Source organism: Prunus dulcis, chromosome 3, assembly GCF_902201215.1.
Source record: "Prunus dulcis chromosome 3, ALMONDv2, whole genome shotgun sequence".
Taxonomy (NCBI): Eukaryota; Viridiplantae; Streptophyta; class Magnoliopsida; order Rosales; family Rosaceae; genus Prunus; species Prunus dulcis.
The window spans coordinates 21,386,305-21,410,521 of NC_047652.1; the positions used below are offsets into that span (position 1 = coordinate 21,386,305).

The 24,217-nt window shown below is 37.6% G+C and overlaps 3 protein-coding genes across 4 annotated transcripts; all 3 read left to right on the plus strand.

Annotated features, from left to right (window-relative positions):
• The first annotated feature begins 1,128 nt into the window (after window positions 1-1,128).
• Window positions 1,129-10,592, plus strand: LOC117623198 (putative 2-succinyl-6-hydroxy-2,4-cyclohexadiene-1-carboxylate synthase). Its single transcript, XM_034354085.1, has 10 exons — window positions 1,129-1,564; window positions 2,332-2,426; window positions 2,510-2,607; window positions 2,731-2,780; window positions 8,158-8,253; window positions 8,819-8,908; window positions 9,181-9,273; window positions 9,414-9,509; window positions 9,667-9,732; window positions 10,208-10,592. Exons 1-10 carry the CDS (start codon window positions 1,313-1,315, stop codon window positions 10,334-10,336), a joined length of 1,065 nt encoding a protein of 354 aa, XP_034209976.1. The 5' UTR covers window positions 1,129-1,312; the 3' UTR covers window positions 10,337-10,592.
• A 758-nt stretch (window positions 10,593-11,350) lies between these two features.
• Window positions 11,351-15,884, plus strand: LOC117623394 (ribosome biogenesis protein WDR12 homolog). 2 transcript variants are annotated; one of them, XM_034354352.1, is made up of 14 exons: window positions 11,351-11,600; window positions 11,799-11,899; window positions 12,358-12,464; window positions 12,863-12,898; window positions 13,028-13,113; window positions 13,206-13,264; window positions 13,344-13,454; window positions 13,572-13,697; window positions 14,173-14,316; window positions 14,485-14,593; window positions 14,697-14,833; window positions 14,938-14,973; window positions 15,071-15,166; window positions 15,511-15,884. In XM_034354352.1, the coding sequence occupies exons 1-13, from the start codon at window positions 11,438-11,440 to the stop codon at window positions 15,161-15,163; spliced, it is 1,308 nt and encodes a 435-aa protein (XP_034210243.1). In that variant the 5' UTR covers window positions 11,351-11,437; the 3' UTR covers window positions 15,164-15,166; window positions 15,511-15,884. The 2 variants fall into 2 exon arrangements, with proteins under 2 accessions (XP_034210243.1, XP_034210245.1); XM_034354354.1 differs by lacking the exon at window positions 11,799-11,899 and having other exon boundaries at window positions 11,380-11,600.
• An 837-nt stretch (window positions 15,885-16,721) lies between these two features.
• On the plus strand, window positions 16,722-24,146 carry LOC117623257. The gene is made up of 15 exons (XM_034354168.1): window positions 16,722-17,073; window positions 17,382-17,533; window positions 17,688-17,748; window positions 17,916-19,413; window positions 19,517-19,548; window positions 20,009-20,141; window positions 20,507-20,604; window positions 20,923-20,967; window positions 21,139-21,244; window positions 21,375-21,501; window positions 22,286-22,401; window positions 22,756-22,832; window positions 23,150-23,284; window positions 23,511-23,579; window positions 23,675-24,146. Exons 2-15 carry the CDS (start codon window positions 17,388-17,390, stop codon window positions 23,945-23,947), a joined length of 2,916 nt encoding a protein of 971 aa, XP_034210059.1. The 5' UTR covers window positions 16,722-17,073; window positions 17,382-17,387; the 3' UTR covers window positions 23,948-24,146.
• Window positions 24,147-24,217: the final 71 nt, after the last annotated feature.

The window sequence follows — 24,217 nt, forward strand, 5'->3', positions numbered from 1 at the left end:
TGCGCCCCCAGGCCGTAGACGTGCATCTGAAAGCCACCACAGGGCAGTTTCCGCTTCTTGCATCTCTTCAGCTTAGTGTAGGGACATTGAACCTCCAAATGTTCTTCTTGTAAATTAACCTGTATAGATGCTTTGATATTGCCCCTGGGCTCGAACTTTGCTGTTGATTGTATATATATATATATATATATATATATATATATATACACACATGCTGGAAGTTGGGTTGTGTATATATGCTTGTCTTGACATGTGTAATTTTGGGGATTGAACAAATTATAGAGGAGACTCTGCCGAATTTTCGGTAGAAGTCAAGGATAAAATGAAATTAAGTTTGTAACCAGAAGGGCAACTAGGTCAATTGTGCTCGGCACATGCCAGGTGTCGATCACGAACAGGGTTTGGCTTGAATTCCAAAGGGAACTTTGGGTCGGGTCCTGTCATTTTGAATTCGGTTTCATGTCTTCAAAAACTGAATCGGTCCGAACCGAACCGATCAAATTAAAAAATATATAATTTCAATATATAATTATATTTAATGCTATATTTTTAATTTCACAAAAAGAAAAAATAATATTTATCTAAGTTCAATTTCAAAATATCTCTCTTTTCTACTTTAATATTTATTTGTATATGAAATTGAATAATTTGTTAATTTTCAAGTAAAAATAATAATATTTTAGTTGAGAATTGTATTAAAAAATAATTTTTATAATCCAGTTCAAAATTGAATTGGACTCAAATTGGACACTTTTTGAAATTTGTTTAATTAAAATTAAACCAAATCAAATTAGATAAATAGTACCAAATCGATTCTAATTTAAGACAAAAATCGATCGAATCCAAACTGTGCCCACCTCTGTAAGAAAGTCTTCATTTAGTGTGCTTTATTATTTGTGCATCTTTTGTGTATCAATTCAAACAACGGGCACGTGACCAACAATAAACATAAACGTAGCATGTGCCCAAGATAATGCCAGCCTTTAACAAGCACGCTCTGATGCTGTCAAAAGGCCGAATTGACAAGTACTTCTTGTCCCACTCTCTGAGACTTCAGTAAAAGAAATAGGTTACGGCTCTTATAAAGAATCAGTTTTTTTTGTTAAATTCCACGAGGTATTACTATATCCTCCTTGGAGTTCGACTTATTTCTGACCAAAAAGTACTACCAACGGGTTTCGAACCTGCAAAGGCTCAGGTTCCATTGAGTCACCACACCTTGTGTTAAAGAACCAGCTTCTGCATTGTCCTCAATATATAGTTTCTGTGTGCTCTCTGTAAAACGTTACGGCTCCTTCTGCTCATTCCGAACATGATGTCTCTGGTGTGGGGTTCCTCCTCACCGCCCCGACCACCACCAGAAGCAGCAGTGAGCACAATGGCAAAGAAATGTGGAGGCTCAAGGGGTCTTCTGAGCAGCAGCAGGGGTGTGGTGAGTAATTCAAGTGGTGCAGTGGCTTCTTGTGCTTCTGGGTTTCCCTCATTTCTTCCAAAGGAGGTGGAGAAAATTAAAGACCCTTATGCCAGAAACTTGGCTCAAAGGATGGAGAGGCTCCCTGTACAGGTAGGTGCTATTAATTTTCTTTTCTTTTCTTTTTTCCCCATTCTTTTTTTTCTTCCAAAGATCTTTGTTAATTGTTGTGTACATTTTGTTTTGAGGTAGCTGGTAGCCGTTTTTCTAATAAAAAAAGGTTCCTCATTTCACCATTTTCATCTTCTTCCTTCATTATTTCCAATCTGCAAACTCTGTCTTTGTGTGAACGGCAAGTGCTTGAATAAGTTTATTTTGTTTTTACTTGACTACCTGATGTCATCCAACGAAAGGAAGAACTCCTTTTGCCTCTTTTGATGTTTGCTACCCAACCTTCGTGGTTGGGGGGGTTGGGGGGACCCTACTAGCCCCGAGGGTAAGGGTCGTGCTTTGTGTAACTTCACCACCAAGATCAAGGTTTACGTGAATAACCCAAGACCACTATGCCTCACCCAAGAAGGCAACTAATTACTTTAATGCCTTATTTAGTTACAAGCCCACGTTACTAGGCTTGACGATTTTTGCCTTTTTTGTCCTGGTGTGTACTCATTGAACTGTAGCTTTCGAGTAAATGATAAATGGTCATAATAGTAATTCCATGTGGCATATTTTTACTGAAACTAAGGTAATTTCTCCAAATTATTATTATTTTTTAAAATAAAAGTTTTTCACTTGAAATTTTACAATGAGCATTGAGCACCATTTCAAAGTACTTACTTGCAACACTGAAAATAGTTTGAGTTGACGTTTGACAATATGAATATTATTCATTTATTTCTTTAATGCGTTTACAATTGCAGATTGGATCCTCTGAAAGTTTTATTATGAGTAGTTGTGTGAAACCTCAAAAACAAAGTGAGATCAATCCAGTGGTTCTCCTTCATTGCTTTGACAGGTTCATTTTAATCCTTGCAAATTGCAAATTGACCATTACATTGTAATGTCCTGCTGAACATGTTTCATGTTTGCATCTGTTAGTTCTTGTTTAGAGTGGAGGTGCGCATACCCTCTGCTTGAAGAAGCTGGGTTGGAGGCTTGGGCTGTTGATGTTCTTGGGTGGGGATTCTCTGATTTAGGTTCATTCACCTCTCTTTTCCTCCTTGTTATTTGGTCTGGATTGGACTTTTTTTTTTTCCTATCCCTCTTTTGCAACAAATGCTTCATTGTTCATCCGTTTAATCATTCTTTATCGGTACTAGAAAGGCGCCCACTGTGCAGTGCAGCATCGAAGCGTCATCATCTCTATCAGGTATCCATCATGTACTGCGGTTTTCTTCTTCTTTACTCTGTTCTTTTATCCAGAGAACGTCCTTTCTGTTGTGCGGAAGCGTCAACCAACTGCGAGTGAAAAATAAATAACAACAGGCAGGAGAAAAAATTGAACAAAATAATCAATGAGATATACAATAGTGTTTACCACTCAATTTCCCAAAGACCCAAATACACCCAACCTCACACACTCACAAAGGAAGAGAAAACAATGATACAAAGCAAAGAACAACTAGAGAGAATTTGTTTCACTCTTTGGCAAAATGCCTTTCTTGCTATTTTTCTCTTCTACTCAACACTTGGTTGGATGCTTCAAATGAAACCATTTGCTTCCAATTTATAGCCAAAGGAAGTGGCTTCTCAAAGAAGCCAAAAGGAAGTGGCTTCTCAAAGAAGCCAAAGGAAGTGGCTTCTCAAAGAAGCCAAAGGTTAGTGTCTTCTCAAAGAAGCCAAAGGAAGTGGCTTCTCAAAGAAGCCAAAGGTTAGCCAAGTCAACAATAGCCTACCACCATTTGTGAAAGCCAATTAATGCATTCACATTGCAACTTGTCAATATCCATCACTTTTGACTATTGGTTTGAGGCAATAATCAACAATCTCCACCTTGGCTCAAACCCTCGAAGTAGAACTCCCAATAGTCGTCTCCCAATCCCCTATGGGGCAATCAACAAATTTTACAAATGCCAATTAAGTCTAAGCAGTGCTTAAACTTGAGCAACGAAATTGGCTTTGTCAACATATCCGCAGGATTGTCAGCAGTCCCAATCTTCTGAAGAAGAATATCTCCCTCTTCAATAATCTCACGAACAAAATGGAACCTTACGTCAATGTGTTTTTTACGTGCATGATGAACTTGATTCTTTGCTAAATAAATAGCACTCTGACTGTCACAATGAACATCCACATGGTCTTGTTGGACCCCCAAGTCACCAAGCAACCCTTGAAGCCAGATGGCTTCCTTTATAGCTTCTGTTACTGCCATGTATTCTGCCTCAGTAGTCGACAAAGCAACTGTAGATTGCAGAATCGACCTCCAACTCACTGGACCTCCAGCAATAGTGAATACAAAACCTGTAGTGGACCTACGCTTGTCCAAATCACCTGCGTAATCAGAATCCACATATCCAACAACACATTGACCAGTAACTTTATCATGTTGAAACAATAAACCAACATCCACAGTACCCAGAATATACCGTAGAATCCATTTCACAGCTTGCCAATGCCCTTTTCCTGGATTATGCATATATCTACTGACAATACTAACAGCTTGTGAAATATCAGGCCTCGTACACACCATAGCATACATCAAACTACCAACAGCACTTGCATATGGAATTTGAGCCATGTAATGACTCTCTTCACCAGTTTTAGGAGACATAGAAGCACTAAGTTTGAAATGAGGGGCAAGAGGTGTACTAACCGGTTTTGAATTTTCATTCATCCCGAAACGCTGTAGTACCTTCTTCAAAAACTGCTTTTGACACAGACTAATCTTGCCCTTCGCTCTATCTCTTTCAATTTCCATACCCAGTATCTTCCGAGCTTCTCCTAAGTCCTTCATCTCAAATTCATTACTCAGTTGAGTCTTCAACCTTTCAATCTCCACTTTGCTTTTACATGCTATAAGCATATCATCAACATATAAAAGCAGATAGATGAAGGTTCCATCTTGTAGCTTGCGAAAGTATACACAATGGTCATAATGACTTCTTGTGTACTTCTGCCCGATCATAAACCGATCAAATCGCTTATACCATTGTCTTGGAGACTGCTTCAAGCCGTACAATGATTTTTGCAATTTGCAAACCCAATTTTCTTTTCCAGCAACCTTAAAACCTTCTGGCTGAGACATATAAATTTCTTCCTCCAAATCACCATGTAAGAATGCAGTCTTGACATCAAGTTGAGCCAACTCAAGGTCAAACTGTGCAACCAAAGCCAACAAAATACGAATAGAGGAATGTTTTACTACAGGAGAAAATACCTCATTGTAGTCAATGCCTTCCTTCTGAGCATATCCTTTAGCTACTAATCGGGCTTTGAATCTCACATTGTCCTTTCCCAAAGATTCCATCTTCTTGGCATAAACCCATTTGCAACCAATTGCTTTCTTCCCCTTTGGTAACTGAACCAGCTCCCAAGTCTCATTTTTATGAAGAGACTTCATCTCCTCATCCATAGATTTCTTCCACTCCACGCTCTCTGAACTTCTGACAGCTTCTTTGTAGGCGGATGGAATATCATCTTCAATAACGGGAAGTGCATATGCCACAATATCAGTAAATCGAACAGGCTTTCGAATCTCCCTTCTCGATCTTCTGATTGCAATAGAATCTTGTTGCTGTGGAGGCTCTTGGGTAGGTGCCTCCTCTTCATCATCCTCGTCCTCTTCATCAGAATCAACTGTAGGACTAGTGTCTGTAGTATCAGACCTTACTGGAACAACTGGAGTTTTCAGTAACTCCACCTGCTTTGAACTACTCATGGTCTTAGTTGCTTCAATTTCACCTTCATGCTTGTTATGATTTACCATAGCAGCCTCATCAAAAGTCACATCTCTGCTTACAACAATTTTCTTCTCATCTGGACACCAAAGTCGGTATCCCTTCACGCCAGTGCTAAATCCCATAAATAGAGCCTTCTTTGCTCTTGGATCTAACTTGCTTTCCATGACATGATAGTAAGCAGGACAACCAAATATGTGTAAATACTTGTAATCAGTACAAGGTTTACCAGACCATACCTCCATGGGCGTTTTGCCCTCATTCGCAGCAGCAGGCAACCGATTAATGAGATGGCTTGCATAAGTAATCGCCTCAGCCCAAAACGCCTTGCCTAAACCAGCATTAGACAACATACACCGAACTTTCTCAAGCAAAGTACGGTTCATGCGCTCCGCCACCCCATTCTGTTGCGGTGTCTCCCTAACCGTGAAGTGCCTCACAATACCCTCATCTTGACAAACTTTCAAGAAAGGATCAGACTTATATTCACCACCATTGTCTGATCTGAGAGTCTTGATCTTTCGACCGCTTTGCATTTCAATCATCTTTTTCCACTTCAGGAATATCTTCAAGACTTCATCTTTACGCTTCATGGTGTACACCCATATTCTTCTAGAGAAGTCATCAACAAAGGAGACAAAATAATGGCTACCTCCCCAAGATGCATTCTTGGAAGGTCCCCAAACATCAGTGTGAACATAATCTAGAATGCCTTTAGTGTGGTGAATAGCAGTGCCAAATTTCACTCTAGTTTGCTTACCCAGCACACAGTGTTCACATAATTCCAATTTGCATGCCTTTGCACCTTTCAATAAGCCTTGCTTCACCAATCCTTGCAACGCTTTTTCACCAGCATGCCCAAGGCGCATATGCCATAACCTTGTGGTGTCTGTGCTATCTGCGTCAGCAGCTTCGGTGATAGCTGCTCCACCAATAACTGTACTACCCTGCAAGAAATACAAGTTATTTCGTCTTGTACCTTTCATCACCACCAGTGCCCCGTACACGACTTTAAGAACTCCACCCTCCATGGTGATCTTGAGACCCTTGGATTCCAAAGCGCCCAATGAGATGAGATTCTTCTTCATATCCGGAACATACCGAACATCACTCAATTCTCTGACTGTTCCATCATGCATCTTTAAACAGATTTTGCCTATCCCTTGTGTTTTGCAGGCATTATTGTTGCCCATCAAAACAACTCCACCATCCAGCTCCTCGAAGCTAGAAAACCATTCCCGAATGGGACACATATGATAGGTGCAACCTGAATCCAAAATCCACTCAGTTGAGTGACCATCAGCAGATGAACTAGCCAAAGCAAACTCGAAATCTTCATCTCCAGATTTTGCAACATTTGCTTCAGAACCCACTTTCTCCTTCTCCTTGTTCTTCAATTTGGGGCAGTCTTTCTTCCAATGACCCTTTTGGCGACAAAAGGCACATTCATCTTTAGCAGGAAATTTCCCTCGTGACTTTGAACGAGATTTTCCCCGCTTCCCAGATTTTCTTTCCTCTGTTCGACCCCTTGCAACGAGTGCCTCGGTTTGTGAATTTTGAGTCTTCTGTTCCTTTTTACGACACTCATGATTCACCAATGCCGCAGACACCTCATCCAGTTTCACCTCGGATTTTCCATACAACAAAGTAGTTGTCAAATGATCATAATCATCAGGCAATGAATTTAACAAACATAGTGCCTTATCCTCGTCAGGAATTATCACATCAAGGTTTGCTAAATCAGCAAGTATTTTATTATAATCATTGAGGTGTTCATGCATAGAAATACCTGAGCGATATTGAAATCGGAAGAGTCGTTTCTTCAAGAAGAGCCGATTTTCTGCGCTCTTGGTCATATACTTCTCCTCAAATTTCATCCATAACTTCTTAGCAGAAGTTTCCTTCATATACGGGTATTTCAACTCCTTATCAAGGAACGATCGAATAGTGGCACAAGCATGGAGATTAATTCGAGTCCATTGCTTGTCATCAATATCTTCTGGTTTATCCTCCAGAACCATATCCAACTCTTGTTGATACAACACATCCATAACTTCACATTGCCACATACCAAAATTATTGGAGCCATTAAATTTATCAACCTCTAACCTTGTACTGGCAATTGGATGTCTATTGGATGTAGGTGCCGACGAAGACGATGTCGATTCCTTCTCCTTCAAAATTTCAACTTTTTCTCCAGCCATCAAATCTGCCCGGCACTATTCACTGCTACTGTAGCACAGCACTATTCACGGGAGCACTGTAGCACCGACACTATTCACGTGCACTATTCACCCGTCACTGTAGCACCGACAGATTTTTCACTCCCACGAAACCCCAGTCGAAAAACTGGAGCTCTGATACCACTTGTTGTGCGGAAGCGTCAACCAACTGCGAGTGAAAAATAAATAACAACAGGCAGGAGAAAAATTGAACAAAATAATCAACAAGAACAACACCAAGATTTATACTGGTTCGGCAATTGCCTACATCCAGTTTGGAGACGATGGAGTATTCCACTATAATCAATGGAGATATACAATAGTGTTTACCACTCAATTTCCCAAAGACCCAAATACACCCAACCTCACACACTCACAAAGGAAGAGAAAACAATGATACAAAGCAAAGAACAACTAGAGAGAATTTGTTTCATCTTTGGCATTGGATTAAAACTTGGGAGATTCACTATTATACCCACTATTAATAATCAAAATTAAATTCAATATGGGCAGCTGTTATTTTTTGACTAAATATCTCTTAAAACTTTTATCATCTGTTGTCAAAATTGAAATCTAATGTTATTATTTGAGCTCAAAGATATAACTGGTTTTCACATTTCAAATATAGTTTTGGAAGTCCTACATCAGAAGGCCAATGATATTAGTAGGACCAAGCCTTGGTGCTTCGGTTGCAATTGACTTTGCAGTCCACCATCCAGTAGCTGTAAGTAACTCCTACTTTGAGCTCATTAGCTCTACATTCATTGTTTAAGAAATTATTTAGTGTGCTTTCCATGGATTAATTTTCAATTCAGACCCTTTTAGCGGTTCTATCATAAACTCCAATATAAGTTGATGCCGGAGTTCTATTTAAAAGCTATATATAGACTATAGCATTTTGGATAAACTTACAATAAAAAAGTTTGGAATTTCTTTAAGGCTTCTGCAAAGTGTAAACCTGCGATTCTTAATAAATCAATCAAGGAACATTCGATGCAGAAAAACCTCTGTGGTTTGAAATTGAGTGGATTTGAAAAACTATGATCTGAGTATTGACATAATTGAGTTGACCATCATTTCCTGAACAAATTCTAAAACATACCTGCATGTATAAGATAATTAGCCAACTTTTAGGAGTTATTGAGGCAACCTGGAGTCTATGCGTCTGGTGTCTTAACATTGCTGCGTTGCACTCTTACTCTGCTCCTCCACCCATTAAATTGTTGGCCTTCACTCTTTTTGTTATTTGCCTGATGATGTCTAGCTGATTTTAATTTTCTATTTTACAGGTTGAAAAGCTGGTTTTAATCAATGCAAGTGTGTATGCAGAAGGCACTGGAGACCTGGCAAAGTTACCTAAATTCTTAGCCTACGCTGGGGTGGGTGTCCAAAATTGCTTGAATTTTACTTCTATAATTATATCATCAAACCTGATGATTTCCAAAGGACGATGTTCTATTATTGTGATGTTAAAATATCATCATGTGCATATGATGCGAGATCATGTGATGTTTGTCAACATTAGGAGGCAGGGAAATCGGATATTTTTCATTGCTTTGTCCTGCCTACTACACCATTATGTCAATCATACATGAAATTTTCTTTTAAAGAACTTCCTTAATGTTATGATTCTGAACTTTTTATTCACCAGGTTTCTTTATTGAAGAGCATACCTCTACGCCTTTATGCAAATTTGTTGGCCTTCAATGGCATTTCATTATCTACAACCTTTGATTGGACTAATGTGAGTTTATCCCTTTGTTAATTTACTCTTCCAATGGAACAGACATTTAATGTATTTTTTGAAAATTTTATCTTGGCATATTTGTCTATCTTGTTAAAATAGGTCTAATGAAAATCTGATAGAGATCCTGCCCTACTCAGGTTGGCCGTTTACACTGTTTGCTGCCTTGGTGGAAAGATGCAACAGTCAGTTTTATGAGTAGTGGAGGCTACAATGTTATTTCCCAAATAAAACAGGTAGACTCGCAACATCTTAATGGATATGGTATAAGTGCAAAACAGAATTCCGTAAGTCCGGATGGGCAATGAGTAGATTGAAATCCTGTTAATATATGATATCTGGGGCCAACTAAGCTTCTAGGAAGGACATGCAATCTGAAATCTTGTTTTACAGGTGAAGCAAAAAGTACTTGTGATTTGCAGCGAGCAAGATCATATTATCAGCTACAAACAAATATTGGTCAGTTTTGAGCTGCTACTTAACTTCTGTGGTTAGAACTAAACTAAGCAGGTCAACACAAATGCATTTTGTAACGAATGGCCTCGGCATGTTTCAAAGTCATTTTCAGATAGGAGACTGAAATTATGCTCTTGATTTTAAAAAGTGCATTAGAGATTTGGTATTATTTGAAGTTTGCAACAGACTTATTTGGCAGTCAATTAAAATAGATTCAAAACTGAACAAGCCTGTTTGAAGTTAATTATTCTGATTTGAAAAAAAAAGAAAAAAAAGAAGGTGAATGAGAACTTCAGCCTCCAAATGGGCAATTCATGATGAGCATTTTGCAACCCCTCCTTCCAGTAATTTTCTTTTCTTGCTGTTCTTAGGAGGGCGGCTGAGCTATATTTAATGTTTGCTCATTAGTACAAGTAACTCTGAACATCTATTTCAGGCACAATGTTTTATACTTCACCTTGTTGTAATTGATATGCAGAGGCTACGCTGTGAGCTTCCGTGCGCAATCATGCGGCTAATACCAGATAGTGGTCACCTCCCTCATGTTGAAAATCCCACCTCTGTTGCGAAACTAATTGCAGGGTTTGCTCGGAACGATCGTTGCTGAGGACGAGACTGTTGCAGAATTTGTTGGACTTGTCCTCTGCTACTAAGAGGCCTGTTTTCCATGGCAATAGTGATGTTTTTCTTTGTAACACTTTTTTCCATTTGCAGTGCTTCTGAATTTCAGAGGATGCCACCCCAGAATTAGATTTCTTGTATGTTTGCAATGTGAATCTGAATAACCGATGGAACAGTTAGCCAAAATATAGTATGATATAACAAGGAACAATAAATAATTAATATTCCTCTCTCCTTTGGCACTAATTTTTCATGACGTTTGATTCTCTGGTTTGCTTCTAGGAGTTGGTTTCATTGTATTTTATTTGGCTCATTGGTTCTATCTTTGTGCTTTAATTGTAATAGTAGTTTAGGCTGTAGCCCTCCTTATTCAGAGGGCTTGGATGCTTTCGACTCTCTGTATTTGAATTTGTTTATCAATGACTTTTCATCTTTTCAATTGTAATACTAGTTTAGGATGTAACCCTTCTTATTTAGAGGGCTTGGATGTTTTCGATTCTTTGTAATTGAATTTGTTTATCAATGACTTTTTCATATTTTTTGCAAATTTAAAATTTAAAATAAAAAAAAAGTTTACACCACATACATTACTTTTATTTTATTTTAATTTTATTTTAATACAAGTAATAATCTACTTTAAAAATTAATCTAAACTACGGCGAGGGTTATTCAAAATCGAGTGCAGAGTGGGGAGCCCGTTCGCTCGAGCCATCGGCTTTAGCCAATTTGGATAAGCCCATGTGTGCTACATGCATTACTTGGCAAATGATACATTGTATAATTATTTTATTGTTAATATGTGTGTTTTACATTTACATTTTGTTTAGCCAATGATTAAACATTTCCTTAAACATAATTATCAAATCTTATTGCTTAAAAAATAAAAATAAAGAACTACTATAATATTTGTGCGTGCTAAAAAAAAAAAAAAACAATAGGTTGTAGTGGACCATAAATCCAAAAACGGTGCGTTTGGTACGCGACATCTTTCTTTCAGTTACTAAACCCTAGTTCCTTCCATCCCTTGAATCTTAAACCCTGCTAGCACCTCTCTCTCGTCCTTCTCTTTCACTCAGAGAAACAAGAGATGGACACGGACGGAAATTCAGGAGACGCGTCGAGGGTGGTCCATGTGCGCTTCATCACGAAGCTCGATCGTCCTTTCAAAGTTCCAAATTCCTCCATTTCCGTCGCCTCCAATTTCACCCGATTTGGCCTATCCAGCGTCGTTAACAATCTTATCCAAACAGGTAAGCTCTAACATATTCACACGTAAAGTTTTCCTTTTATCCATTGATACTCTGTTTGGCTGCTTAGAAACTGAGGGGAAAAGGATTTTACTTTAGTGTTGTAAGTTTGTTGGTTGCTTGCGATGCTTATTTGGATTTTTTTTATTATAATAAAAATATAAAAAATGTGTATTAATGCTCATTGGTAATTGTGATTAGAGAATCCTGATTGGGAAGTGGAGCCTTTTGATTTTCTTATCAATGGCGAGCTGGTTCGGATGTCGCTTGAAAACTTCCTTCTTGCCAAGGGCATTTCTGCGGTACTTATCTCCCCTTTCTGATTCAATTTGCGATGATTGTAGGAATTGTGTACCCTATGTTCTATATAGGTGTATTTTCTAATAAAATACTATGTAAGCAAAATGGGAAGGAAAAAAAAGAGTGCGAAGAGAGAGAATGGTGTACGTTATTTAATTTATCTTAAGAACCAACAAGAGTTGAGCTAATTGGGTAAATTACTCCAGCAAGCCACATAGTATGAGTTTTACATTTATGTTTTTGGGTTTCACAAATCTGCAAAATTGATTTGATGGGATGTTCTGGAACTGAGATTTATTTTTGGTCCACTTTAATTTGGTGTCAAGTCGGAAGGTCCTTCTTTCTAAAACTAGAGTGGAATGAGTCTAGAGTTGCATGTGTTTCTTTAACGAGCTGATTTGAGAGAAGTTTTTCCACCATCTTTATTTGATAGCTAACTGTAGGTTTACGACTATTACAGGAAACAATATTGGAAATTGAATACATACGGGCTGTAGTTCCACGCAAAGAAGAAGAACCTTCTTTACATGATGACTGGGTCAGTGCAGTTGATGGTTCTAGTCCCAGGTATGCACATAACATATTGTGATGTGTTCTTCATTTCTTCACAGAAGTCATTTTTAAGTGCTCCTAAGTTTTTCTTGTCATAAACTCTTGTCCTGCATAGCTTGGGTTATACCTTCAAATTAAATTTCTTGATCACATGTTGGTAGGTGCAGTATGTAAGTGATAATATATCTGTCATTAAGAAAATTTGATGTGAGATTAATTTATTTGAGCTGGGGAATTTTTGATCCCCAACTCCCAAATCTCTTCAGAGGAAACCTTCAATTGTCATTTCTCAGTATGTTTGTTATTCATTAGATGCGTTTGCAGCTTTTGCTTCATTGTGCAATAGAGATGAAGTTATCTCTGAAAACATTAACTTAAATTCTAAAACGTCTGTAACTTGTGTTCTGTGGCAGGTTTTTTTTGACAGGGTGCTATGATGGTTTAGGAAGGTAATTTTACTAAGAAGTTTTGTTATTTTTTTGTACATTGGGATTTCTTGTGTGTATATCAAATAATTCTTGATATACCCATAATAAGGAAGCTTGATGTTTTCTCTCTTGATTTTGATCTTCTTTTAGGGTATGGAAAGCTGCTGGTGTATGTACACACATACTGGAAGGACACAGTGAACCTGTTTCTTCTGTTAGCATAATCAATCCAGAAGGTAGCCATAAGTATCTGTAATTCAATTTCCAAAAATCTTTAGGTCTCGTCGCCATTGCTTGAGCAGTTATTTATCTTTTTATTTTTATGCAGGTGCAGATAGTGTTACCGTAGCTACTGCTTCGAAAGACCGGACACTTAGACTGTGGAAGGTAATTGGATGAGCTTACTTTTTTTTATAATGGTAGTCTTACGCGTTCACTAATATTTTTATTCATTTTTTGGGGGAAGTTTAATGCAGAAGATACCAGAAGAAATCCTTTGAAGATAAGTGCATTCAAAATTTTGCGTGGACATAGAGCATCTGTTCAAAGTGTTGCTGCTCAGACCTCCGGAAACATGGTCTTGTCTACTCACCTCTTCTTTATTTTTCGGTTACATAGCAGTGTATGTGAGATTGGGCTCTGACGTCAAGTTTATCACTCACCTCTTCTTTATTTTTTGGTTACATATACTTAGATCTGTTCAGGCTCTTGGGATTGCACGATCAATTTGTGGCAGACAAATGAGCCAGTTTCAGAATTTGACACTGTATCAACAAAGAAGAGAAAAACCACTGGTCAAGCTAAGGAATCTCAGTCGGAGGTATTTTATATGTATTTATAAATCTATATATAGGGGTTTAATAATTTTTGGGGTGACATTCAATTGACTATGTGGGAGAGGCTTTTTAAATATTTAACTCTGGGCGTACACTGTTTATACAACTTTGAGTACACACAAATGGCATTAGAACATAACACTTTGTTCTCAACTGGAAGTTTTCCATTACTGAATTATTGATGGTTTCTTTAATTCTACCTGTTATTTACATTTGTTCCTGTTAATGCAAAACAGTATTTTGATGTAATATGTAAAGGTAATGGAAAGATCAATTCATTTGAAGGGGATGTCTATGTAACAAACAGAATTTAATTCATTCGTTTGAAGGGGATGCCTAGCTGCATATTGATTTTGTTTTTTTTTTGAGAGTTTAGCTAGAAATACATGAAGTGTTTCCTCTTTAGAAAGGTTTAAAAGATTATTGCATCAATCATCATTGTGTGGTTTTCCTATTTAGGGGGAGGCTGTTTCTTCTCTAGTGGGCCACACACAATGTGTATCTTCTGTAAAGTGGCCGGAGCGTGAAACAATATATTCTGCATCGTGGGACCACTCTATTAGAAGGTGGAATGCCGAGACAGGCAAAGACTCGTTGAACATAGTAAGTGCAAATAGATTTTTTCTTACCTCTCTGTTGTCTGAAGTCTTTTTCCATAACCATGCTTGTATGTGGCATCGAATACCTATCACATGCTACAGAACAAAGTCCTTGCATTTCCTTTCTCAGATTTCTTGAAAGTTTAAATGGTAACTTTCTCTTGCCATACAGTTCTGCGGTAAAGCCCTCAACTGTCTCGATATTGGAGGTGAAAGTTCCGCTCTTGTTGCTGCTGGTGGTTCTGACCCTATTCTTAAGATATGGGATCCTCGTAAACCAGGTCTGTTAGATGAGCTAAGTGCTTTGTTCTCTCTCTGTTTCACGCGCACACGGACACAAACTCAACAACACAAACATCTAACATAATTTTTTTTTTCTTCTAGGAACTTCTGCTCCTGTCTATCAATTCTCATCTCACACTTCTTGGGTTACGGCATGCAAATGGCATGAGAAGTCTTGGTTTCATTTAATTTCTGCATCTCATGATGGAAAAGTTATGCTGTGGGATTTGAGAACTGCTGTAATGCCTTCTCCTTGTTTTGCTATCTAACAATGGTTTATGAGTGCTGCCCAACGTGACCTTTAAATAAATTTGGTACTTAATAATATTATTTTCTCTTGCAGTGGCCCTTATTTGTCATTGATGCACACAAAGACAAGGTATAACATTATTCTTTCTTTCTAACCTTTATCATTTCTTCATTATTCTAAAGAAATTCAAATTTTTGATAATATGGTGATCTTTGCTGTAACTCAGGCACTATGTGCTGACTGGTGGAGAGGTGATACTGTGCTTAGTGGTGGGGCAGATTCAAAGCTTTGCATGACTTCTGGGGCTTCTGTGCTGTGAGAGGTAAAAAGTTAAAGTTGATAGGTTATTTAGAAACTCTAATTGACCTTTAAAACCTTCAAGTCAAATAGATTATTTTGAATGTTGTCTTCGCTATAACTCAATCTTGGATAAGAGTAACTTAACTCATCAGTGGAACAAGACACTTTTATATCTATGTTCATCTGGGTGCATACCTACACCGATGAGCTTTATTTTAAAAGTTTGGTTTGATTTGATGATCCTACTTTCTACTGTATTCACATGCGGCATTAAAAGCTCAAAGATTCTGTCTCATTGTATTTGGCTTTAGTTTCCTGCTCGATTATAATATCTGTACTTTTGCCTTTGTTCTCAACTATAAGCAGAAGAGTGATTTGAAGATGGAAGTTGCATAGCTGGGAACATCCTCAAAGCTCTCTCCACATTTCTCATGATCTTCTGGAAATGGTGGTGAGAATGGGGCAGTCTAAGTTTGCGTCTAGGGGAGGTTTGACCAAGAGTTTAGGTGCTCGGTTGTCTTATGGCCGGAGACGGAGATATATAGTTTCAGAGCTAATTTTCAGTCCATGGCACACTATGGTTGTAGCAAATAGAACAGGCTTTACCTCTTTATACGTGATCGTGGTCTGGACTCTTGAGAGTAATATTCATTCATCATGGATCCGCTCCATGCACAATTGCATGATTTATCTTATATTCCTTGGTAATTTTATGTTTTATCGAAGTTTGCTTGTAATTTTCCGAGTGGTTCGATCCTTCTTCCATCATCTTTATCTTCTGAGCCAGGACAGATGACTATAAAGTTAAACCCTAGTTAGGTCTTCAAACCTGCTGCCATACATATGTAACGTAAGATATCACATCAAAGATGTGTTACTAAAAATTTATTGATTTGTTTGCCAAAATTTTTGATACTATTTTAAAAAAAGGAGAATTCTTGATACTTGTGAACGGAAATTCTAGTAGGATTTTCTCGAATGGTAGGAAACCTACTTCTAAACGGTAACCCTGATTTCTTTTATAAAGTTTTCAATTTATCTAAAGATACAATCATGCAATCAAAGTATTATTTGATGATCTGGACTAAGTTTAGCGCTTAAACTTTTATTTATTAATTTATGTAATTTTCTGCCAACGAGATTTACCCAGTGAAAAAAGACTGGCTTGCAAATTACTCTTTTTAAGTTCGAACCTCCATTCCCCAAATCACTGTTATTAAAAAAAATTATTAATTTTCCATGAGATACAGGCAGTGGTTGAAACTTGGAAGTATGAACAAAAGATTATCGACTAAAAGTCTACATTTGATTTTCCTTGAGTTTGTATGCAACATTAAGTCAGACATATCCATCACTTTCTCTGAGTTTGCAAAAGAGTCAGATTTTGGGAAAAGTGAGTGCCCTTTTACAGGTGGGCCTCTGCGGAGTGTGTGTGACACTGACAACCCGTGAGTTCAAACTAAGCCGTTAAAATGACTGAACTGCCCATCAAGGGGTACTGCTTCAATAAGGTTTTTGTCTTTTTTAAAAAAACAAGTGCTTGGGACCAACAAATTTAAAATTAAACAACTCTCACTCTCATATTATTTAATTTCCTTTTATAAAAAAAGGAGATATTATCATACTGTGTACATATAATTAGGGGCATTTAAGTCAATTAAAATTACGGTCAAATAATATTATAGTCCCAATCCCAAGCTCGAGTGAAAGCCGTTTTGCATTGCCACTTTCACGGCATATAAATGCCAGCCTCAGTCCCCGCGCCATTACATTTAACATCTCCTATTTCTCTGCTCTGTCTCGCATCCAAATCCACACAACAGAATTCCCCACTTTTCTTTCTTTCTTCCTCTCTCTCTCTTTCACGAACAAGCCAAATCATGAGGTCTCTTCAGCTTGTTTCAGATTAAGCTTCAGCATTTGCATCAGGTCAGATATCTACACTTTTTTGTAACCATTTCCTATCTAAATATAATATATATGATTTATTAGGAATCTCAAAGAGAAATGGATCATTTATTTGTACATGCATGTATGCTTGTAAATACTATGTTGTTTGATGAATTTGGTTTTCTGGGTAACATTGCTTGAATTGTTGATGTTATGTTCATTGAGATATTGTGAAACTTGAATTATATAGAATTTGGGTCTTGTTTGAAGAAACTCTTTTATTTGTTTTAAATTTTTGTGTGCCTGCCTAATATCTTATTACAAATCAAATTTTGATTTCCTTACAGGTAGAGATGGGTAGCATTTCATTGCCTGAAATGGCTGTTGGGATCATTCACCACTGTCCCACTGCTTATTCAGGTGCACATTGGAAGTATGATAAGAACTTATGCCTGGGGCGGCGTCCTCCTATCTTTAGAACTGCTTCGAAAAGAAAAAAGTGTGTAATATCTGGCGACTGCTCCTGTGAATTTCTATTTTATTTTTGTGCTTTGCTTGGTAACCTTGTACTACTTTCTTTTATATGTTGTGGAAACTATTGCCTGTTATTTGAAGTTTAAGTTTTTATCATGACCAAAATGGAAATCTTGCAGGAACCTTTTCTGCAAACCTCATTGGCTATGTAAATCAAGAACAAGAATTTTTTCAAGCATGGTATATCTCTTCATGCTGAAGGAATGATGATATATTTCTCTGCATACTAGTAATCACAGCTTTTATCAGTAGTTTTAACTTTTAGTTTTATATGAAGCTAATGGGGTAACCGGAGAGTACCAAGCATTGGAGGCATGTGACTTTTTGTCTTTTGATTTCTATGGCAGGATGATTCCAGTGACACTTTTGCAGATGTGGTTGAAACTTCAGGAAGAAATGAAGTGTTGAACATAGAAGAAGATGAATTAATGACTGCTAGAAAAGCTCTTTCTGAGGCCCAAGCTAGACAAGAAGCCATTGAGAAAGAGAGAGATCAATTGCTTGAAAAATTGGCCTGTTCGGAAGCTAAACAACAGGAATATGTTGCTACCATATTGCATGAGAAGGAACTGGCTATTGCAGAAGTTGAGGCAGCCAAGTCTTTGTTCCATCAGAAGCTGCAGGAATCAGTTGAAGAGAAGTTCAGCTTGGAATCTAAGTTAGTCCTTGCAAAAAATGATGCTGTTGAACTTGCAGTGCAAGTAGAAAAGTTAGCAGAAATTGCTTTTCAGCAGGCCACATCTCACATTCTAGAAGATGCTCAGTTAAGGGTTTCAGCTGCAGAAACTGCAGCTGCTGAAGCAGCTTATGAGATAGAAAAGCAAATTAGGGATGTGACTGAAGGGAGTATATTGTCAATTGTGGAACAATCAAAATATGCCATAGAGAAGGCACTGGATGTGGCAGAAAAAGCTGGCGAGCATGCAACAAAAGCAGTATCAGAATTTACTGAAGGTATGAATCCACTGGATGAGCTTGCTTCCATCCAGTCAAAAAATATTATGTTACAGGGTGTCGTAAATGATTTAGAATCTCAGTTACTGCTTACAAGAAGTGACGTTGATAGGTTGAAGTTGGAGTTGGAAAAGGCCCATGCACATGCAAATGCGTTTGAGCTCCGAGCTAAGGATGCTGAGAAAGCACTGCTTGAATTTCAGGAGTCAAGCAAGAAAAACACTCTCCAGAAAGAGGAGGAAATTATGTCTTTGATAGAGAAAATGAAGAAAGATTCATCAGAAAGAAAGAAGGCTTCTTCAAAGGCTTTTAAGGCTGAGTTGCAAAGCATTAGGGATGCTATTGGAGCTGCCAAAGAAATGGCGCATTCCAAAGATGATGCCTACTTGAGAAGATGCGAAGCACTGCAGAGATCATTGAAGGCATCTGAAGCTACTACAAAGATGTGGAGACAGAGAGCAGAAATGGCAGAATCAATATTATGTAAGGAAAGACCACTAGGTGAAGGGGATGAAGATTCCATTTATGTTGTTAACGGTGGACGAATCGACCTTTTGACAGATGATGATTCACAGAAATGGAAACTTTTAAGTGATGGCCCTCGCAGAGAGATACCTCAATGGATGGCGAGGAAAATTCGTACTATCCGTCCCAGGTTTCCACCAAGAAAGATTGATGTAGCTGAAGCGTTGAGCTCAAAGTTCAGATCTTTGGACTTGCCCAAGCCTAATGAAGTATGGTCTATAGCTCAGGAAAAGCCAAAGGAGGGTGATACACTTATTGAGCATGTGATTGAGAAGGAAACAATAGAGAAGAAACGGAAAGCCCTAGAGCATGCTCTTCAAGGGAAGACCATACAATGGCAGAAGACACCAGAACAAACAAACTTAGGTTAGTTTTCTTGTATTCTCAAAATTGCTTCATGCTACTGAGAAAGCAGGTGTCAGAAACAGAGCGTTATCTGACTTGAAATTGTGCATTGACTTCAATGCAGAGTCAGGAACTGGAACAGGGCGCGAGATTGTGGTATGTATGTTGATACCCATTATTTGAAATATCAATATGTCATCCTAGAAGTAGTAAAGATTTGTTATGCAAGACTATCTTTGAACTTCGGTTCTGGTGTGCAGAAGTATCATTACAAAATGTGTGTCCCCAATTTCTCCACGTATATTTTTTCAGTTTCTGGAGGTTTTCAAGAGGCTGTTCCTTCCAACTGATGATTTTGCTCCTGCCACATACTCATTATTTTGAGTGAAGATAGCCCCTTACGGCTAAAATTTGTTGTTTCTCAAGTTAGATGTTCAGATTTAATGTCATCAAAATATGCCTATTCTCCCTCTCCCCATACCCCACCCCCCTCCTCTCTCTTTCTCTCTCACTCAACTGTGATCAACTAGAGGTTATCTTTGATTATTTTACACGATACGAAGATGCAATTCATGGATTGTTACCACTAGTGACTCTTATACTATTGCCTTTGAAGTTTCAAGGCTTCAATTGGGAGAGCTGGAGAAAGCAGTGGTACCTGGATTTAGCTCCTAAAGCTGCTGATTTATCTAAAATTGGGGTAACATCAGTGTGGTTCCCACCACCAACAGAATCTGTTGCTCCTCAAGGTTCATCTCCTCCATGTCCATTTTGATTTATCCTTATCTTTCTTATCATAATGGTCAGATATAACAAGATTAATATCTTTTGAGACATTCCTGTGATGCAAATAATCATTTTGGTTGGTGGTAGTCATATTGTTTAGTTGTTATTAACAATCTTGCACTCCTAACAATCACCTGTGCTGAATTCTTTTTCTTCTGTTGTGTTCTTCAAAGTATTTGTATGAAACCTGCATTTGTATGTATGTTTATCTCTGAAAATATCAAGTATATTCAGTATATTAAGTAGCATTAAAACATGATTTGATTAAGTTTGGGCCTCTGCAATAATTTTGTATAGCATTTGTGACCCAATATGATATGGTATGCAGGTTATATGCCTTCTGACCTTTACAATTTGAACTCATCATATGGTTCTGTGGAAGAACTTAAACACTGCATTGAGGAAATGCATTCTCAAGGTCTTCTGGTATGTATGTGATCTTTAATATGACTGGTTTAATCTTAGTCAATTCTTAAATCATTTAAAGGTTTTTGGTTGATGATAATTTTCCTGTATTATTCGTTTGTTCTCTATTTCAAGGAAAGTGAAAATTGTTGAGAAATGCCTTTCGTTGGTCATAGGCTCCAAAAAAAGTAATTCATATTTGGAAAGTCAGATAGTAGGGTCCAATTCTGAATAATGATGTGCATATGTTATAGGGATATCTGCTCCTTTTCTTTTTTGTTTGATTATCATATGTGAATTTTCTTTGTTGGATTAGTAATATGTGTTTCCTGTGAACAGGCCTTGGGAGATGTTGTCTTAAATCATAGATGTGCTCAAAAACAGGTAAACTATTGATCCTATTTCATTGATTGTTTGTGAAACTTCATGGTAGTTTGTTTATGATAATTCTCCTGAAACACCTTTTTGTTGGGAGCTATTTTCATGTTGCAAACTTGGTTGGTCATATTTGCTGTTGTCATTCCTCTTGATGAATCTCATCCTTGCTGATTTCAGAGTCCAAATGGCATTTGGAACATTTTTGGTGGGAAGCTTGCTTGGGGGCCTGAAGCAATTGTTTGTGATGATCCAAATTTTCAGGGCTGTGGAAATCCTTCAAGTGGTATTTTAATTTATTTTTCTGTTTTCCCCCCAAACTTTGATGAATTAAAGGAAGAAAATCTAGTATCATTTTTACCATTTTTGGAAGGGAGCTTACCCTCAAACTTATCTGCTGTTCATGCTGTGTGTAGGGGATATATTTCATGCAGCACCCAATATTGATCATTCAAAGGACTTCGTAAGAAATGATATAAAGGAGTGGTTAAACTGGCTTCGAAACGATATTGGTTTTGATGGATGGCGCCTTGACTTCGTAAGGTGAAGGTGTTTTTATTTTTCTTTGAGTGGAACAGGGGCCAAAGGCCCAAAGCATTTTCTTATTTCTCAGTCTCTAACATATCTTTCTTTATCTTTTGTTGGCCAAATTTGTTCTTCTGTTCTGTGTGTATTCAAATTCCAAGTAGGATATTTTGTATATAAGCCTGAAGAAAAGAATGCAGATTGTGTGCGATTGTGTGGAGCTTAGTGCACTCTTGTGACTTAGGTAGTAGTTGGTTTGTTTATACAATAGTCATTCATGAGCTCTAGTGGTAGGTATTTAGTAATGAACAGACACCCTTATATGCATTCTTTGTAACAATTCCAACTTTTCCGGTATCACACGAAATTTTATATGCTGCCATGATGTAGCTACTGTATCAGCAGATTGTCCCAGAATTTGAAAATGCTTTAAAATGCAGTATATTCTAACTTCATTGTGATTTTTACTTGAATTTTTGGAGAGAAAAAAGTCAACTTAATTCTTGAACCAAAGGAAAAGAAGAATAGCTAAAAGAGCCAAAGAGCGTTATGAGCACTAAACCGTTGTAATCCCTAACTTTAAGTTTAAATATTGACTATTATGGGTGAACATGCCATGTAATACTATAGGCACATGTCAATTTGATGTTTAGGCGAATTCAACTGTGAAGCTAATGTTTGTACATTAATTTCATCCAAAGTTCAGATGTCTGAAAATTTGTGAATGCTCTTACACGTTCAGACTCTTTTTTTCTCTTGTAGTCCATGGTGGGCAATTAAACCTCTTTTATGTTGTTCGCAGAGGCTTCTCCGGTACCTATGTAAAAGAATATATTGAAGCTTCGGTTCCTGCATTTGCTATTGGAGAATATTGGGACAGTTTAGCTTATGAAAATGGAAATTTGTGTTACAATCAAGGTAAGAATTTGTAGATTGTAGATTAAATTTGTAATTCTGTTTCTTGTTGTATGATTAGGCGGATGAAAGCAAACTATAGTTCCATCTTTAGGGACATTTGTTACTAATCTTTGGTCAATGGTGAAAACACCTGCAACCATTCTAAATCTGCTGAATAATTCATTTTTATTCCCCTAGAACAGTAACAGGGAAGATAGCCACAATAGCGTTAATCCATGGCTTTGTTTTAATCCTTTCATTACCTCCTCCTCCACCTCTTTAAACTAGTAAAACTCCTTCGTTGCCAGAAACAATGAAATGTTTACCATTTTGCTTAGCATGGATATGAAAATGTGAACCCGTCTATTTTTCCAGATGCTCACCGGCAAAGAATCGTTAATTGGATCAATGCCACAGGTGGTACTTCCTCGGCATTTGATGTCACAACAAAGGTACCTTCTATACTGCATCTGCTACATACTAATTTTAGTATGACTCACTTACATAAAGGATAAGTCTAAGAGAATAAAACTGACCCGAAATGAATAGTTTATCATTCATGAAATGCACCAGAACAATGTCACTCAGACAACATGGAAAAAGTGAAAGACAGCCTGACAATGGATAGGGTTTACTTGCCAAACCTTGACATCCTTTTTTCCAATAAATAAAAGCGAAAAATATATCCTGATAATTTACCTAATGGTGAAACTCATGTTAAGTGGCTGCACATTTAGCCCAATACATACTTAGTATTGCATTTTTGCAGGGAATACTCCACTCTGCTCTTCATAACCAATATTGGAGGTTAATAGATCCTCAGGGTAAACCAACTGGAGTTTTGGGATGGTGGCCCTCACGTGCTGTCACATTTTTGGAGAACCATGACACTGGATCAACACAGGTCTCTCTCTCTCTCTCTCTCTCTCTCTCTTGCATTTACACACAAGCACTGAACGCAAATACCACTACTGAGGCACAAGGAACTGGTTACTGATTTTTGAAACCTTATATTGAGCCTAGACAGTCAGGCTTTAGCTGCTAGATTCCATCAGTTGAATTTTTGTTAAACAGCTTTTATCTAAGTTAAGACATGATTTATAAACTTTCTAACTTTCTTTTAATTTCAGGGTCACTGGCCATTCCCACGAGATAAGCTTACACAGGGATATGCATACATTTTGACTCATCCTGGAACTGTGAGTTCTCTCAATCACCTGATTGCCACTATGAATTATTTTATGAACAGCTGCTATTTAACTTTGCAATCTTTATTTTCTTATCTCTACTGCAGCCTGTCATTTTCTATGACCATTTATATGACTTTGGTCTTCATGACATCCTCACTGAGCTAATTGAGGCTCGGAGAAGGGCCGGAATCCATTGCCGGAGCGCTGTAAAGATATACCATGCAAATAATGAAGGTTATGTTGCACAGATAGGTGATACACTAGTAATGAAGCTTGGCCATTTTGATTGGAACCCCTCAAAGGAAAACCATTTGGAGGGGAGCTGGCAGACTTTTGTTGATAAAGGGTCAGATTATAAATTGTGGCTACGACAATAGTTTGACTCAAATTGATACTTGTATTATGTTAACACCTTGAAATTTACCATTGTAATTTTCTTTTTTCTTTTTTTAATTTTTCTGGCACGAGGAATAAGTGCAATGGGAATGTAAAAGAACTGTTTTATAGCATTTTTTTCGTTGTAAATAAAGAAGCATGCCAGAAGAGATGGTGTGTAAATCAGTTCATTCATGCAAACATGTCCCTTTTGTTTTGGTAGCTGATTTGGGCTCTTTGCAAAAGCAGCAAAAACTTAATTTAAAAGCAAA

Coding starts and splice junctions, on each gene's coding strand:
- LOC117623198 (XM_034354085.1), top strand. CDS start 1,313: ATGATGTCTCTGGTGTGGGGTTCCTCCTCACCGCCCCGACCACCACCA. Junction 9,510..9,666: donor TTATTTCCCAAATAAAACAG/GTAGACTCGCAA, acceptor CTTGTTTTACAG/GTGAAGCAAAAAGTACTTGT. Junction 9,733..10,207: donor TCAGCTACAAACAAATATTG/GTCAGTTTTGAG, acceptor ATTGATATGCAG/AGGCTACGCTGTGAGCTTCC.
- LOC117623394 (XM_034354352.1), top strand. CDS start 11,438: ATGGACACGGACGGAAATTCAGGAGACGCGTCGAGGGTGGTCCATGTG. Junction 11,601..11,798: donor TAACAATCTTATCCAAACAG/GTAAGCTCTAAC, acceptor AATTGTGATTAG/AGAATCCTGATTGGGAAGTG. Junction 13,114..13,205: donor TAGCATAATCAATCCAGAAG/GTAGCCATAAGT, acceptor ATTTTTATGCAG/GTGCAGATAGTGTTACCGTA.
- LOC117623257 (XM_034354168.1), top strand. CDS start 17,388: ATGGGTAGCATTTCATTGCCTGAAATGGCTGTTGGGATCATTCACCAC. Junction 20,968..21,138: donor ATAGATGTGCTCAAAAACAG/GTAAACTATTGA, acceptor TGCTGATTTCAG/AGTCCAAATGGCATTTGGAA. Junction 22,833..23,149: donor CATTTGATGTCACAACAAAG/GTACCTTCTATA, acceptor GCATTTTTGCAG/GGAATACTCCACTCTGCTCT.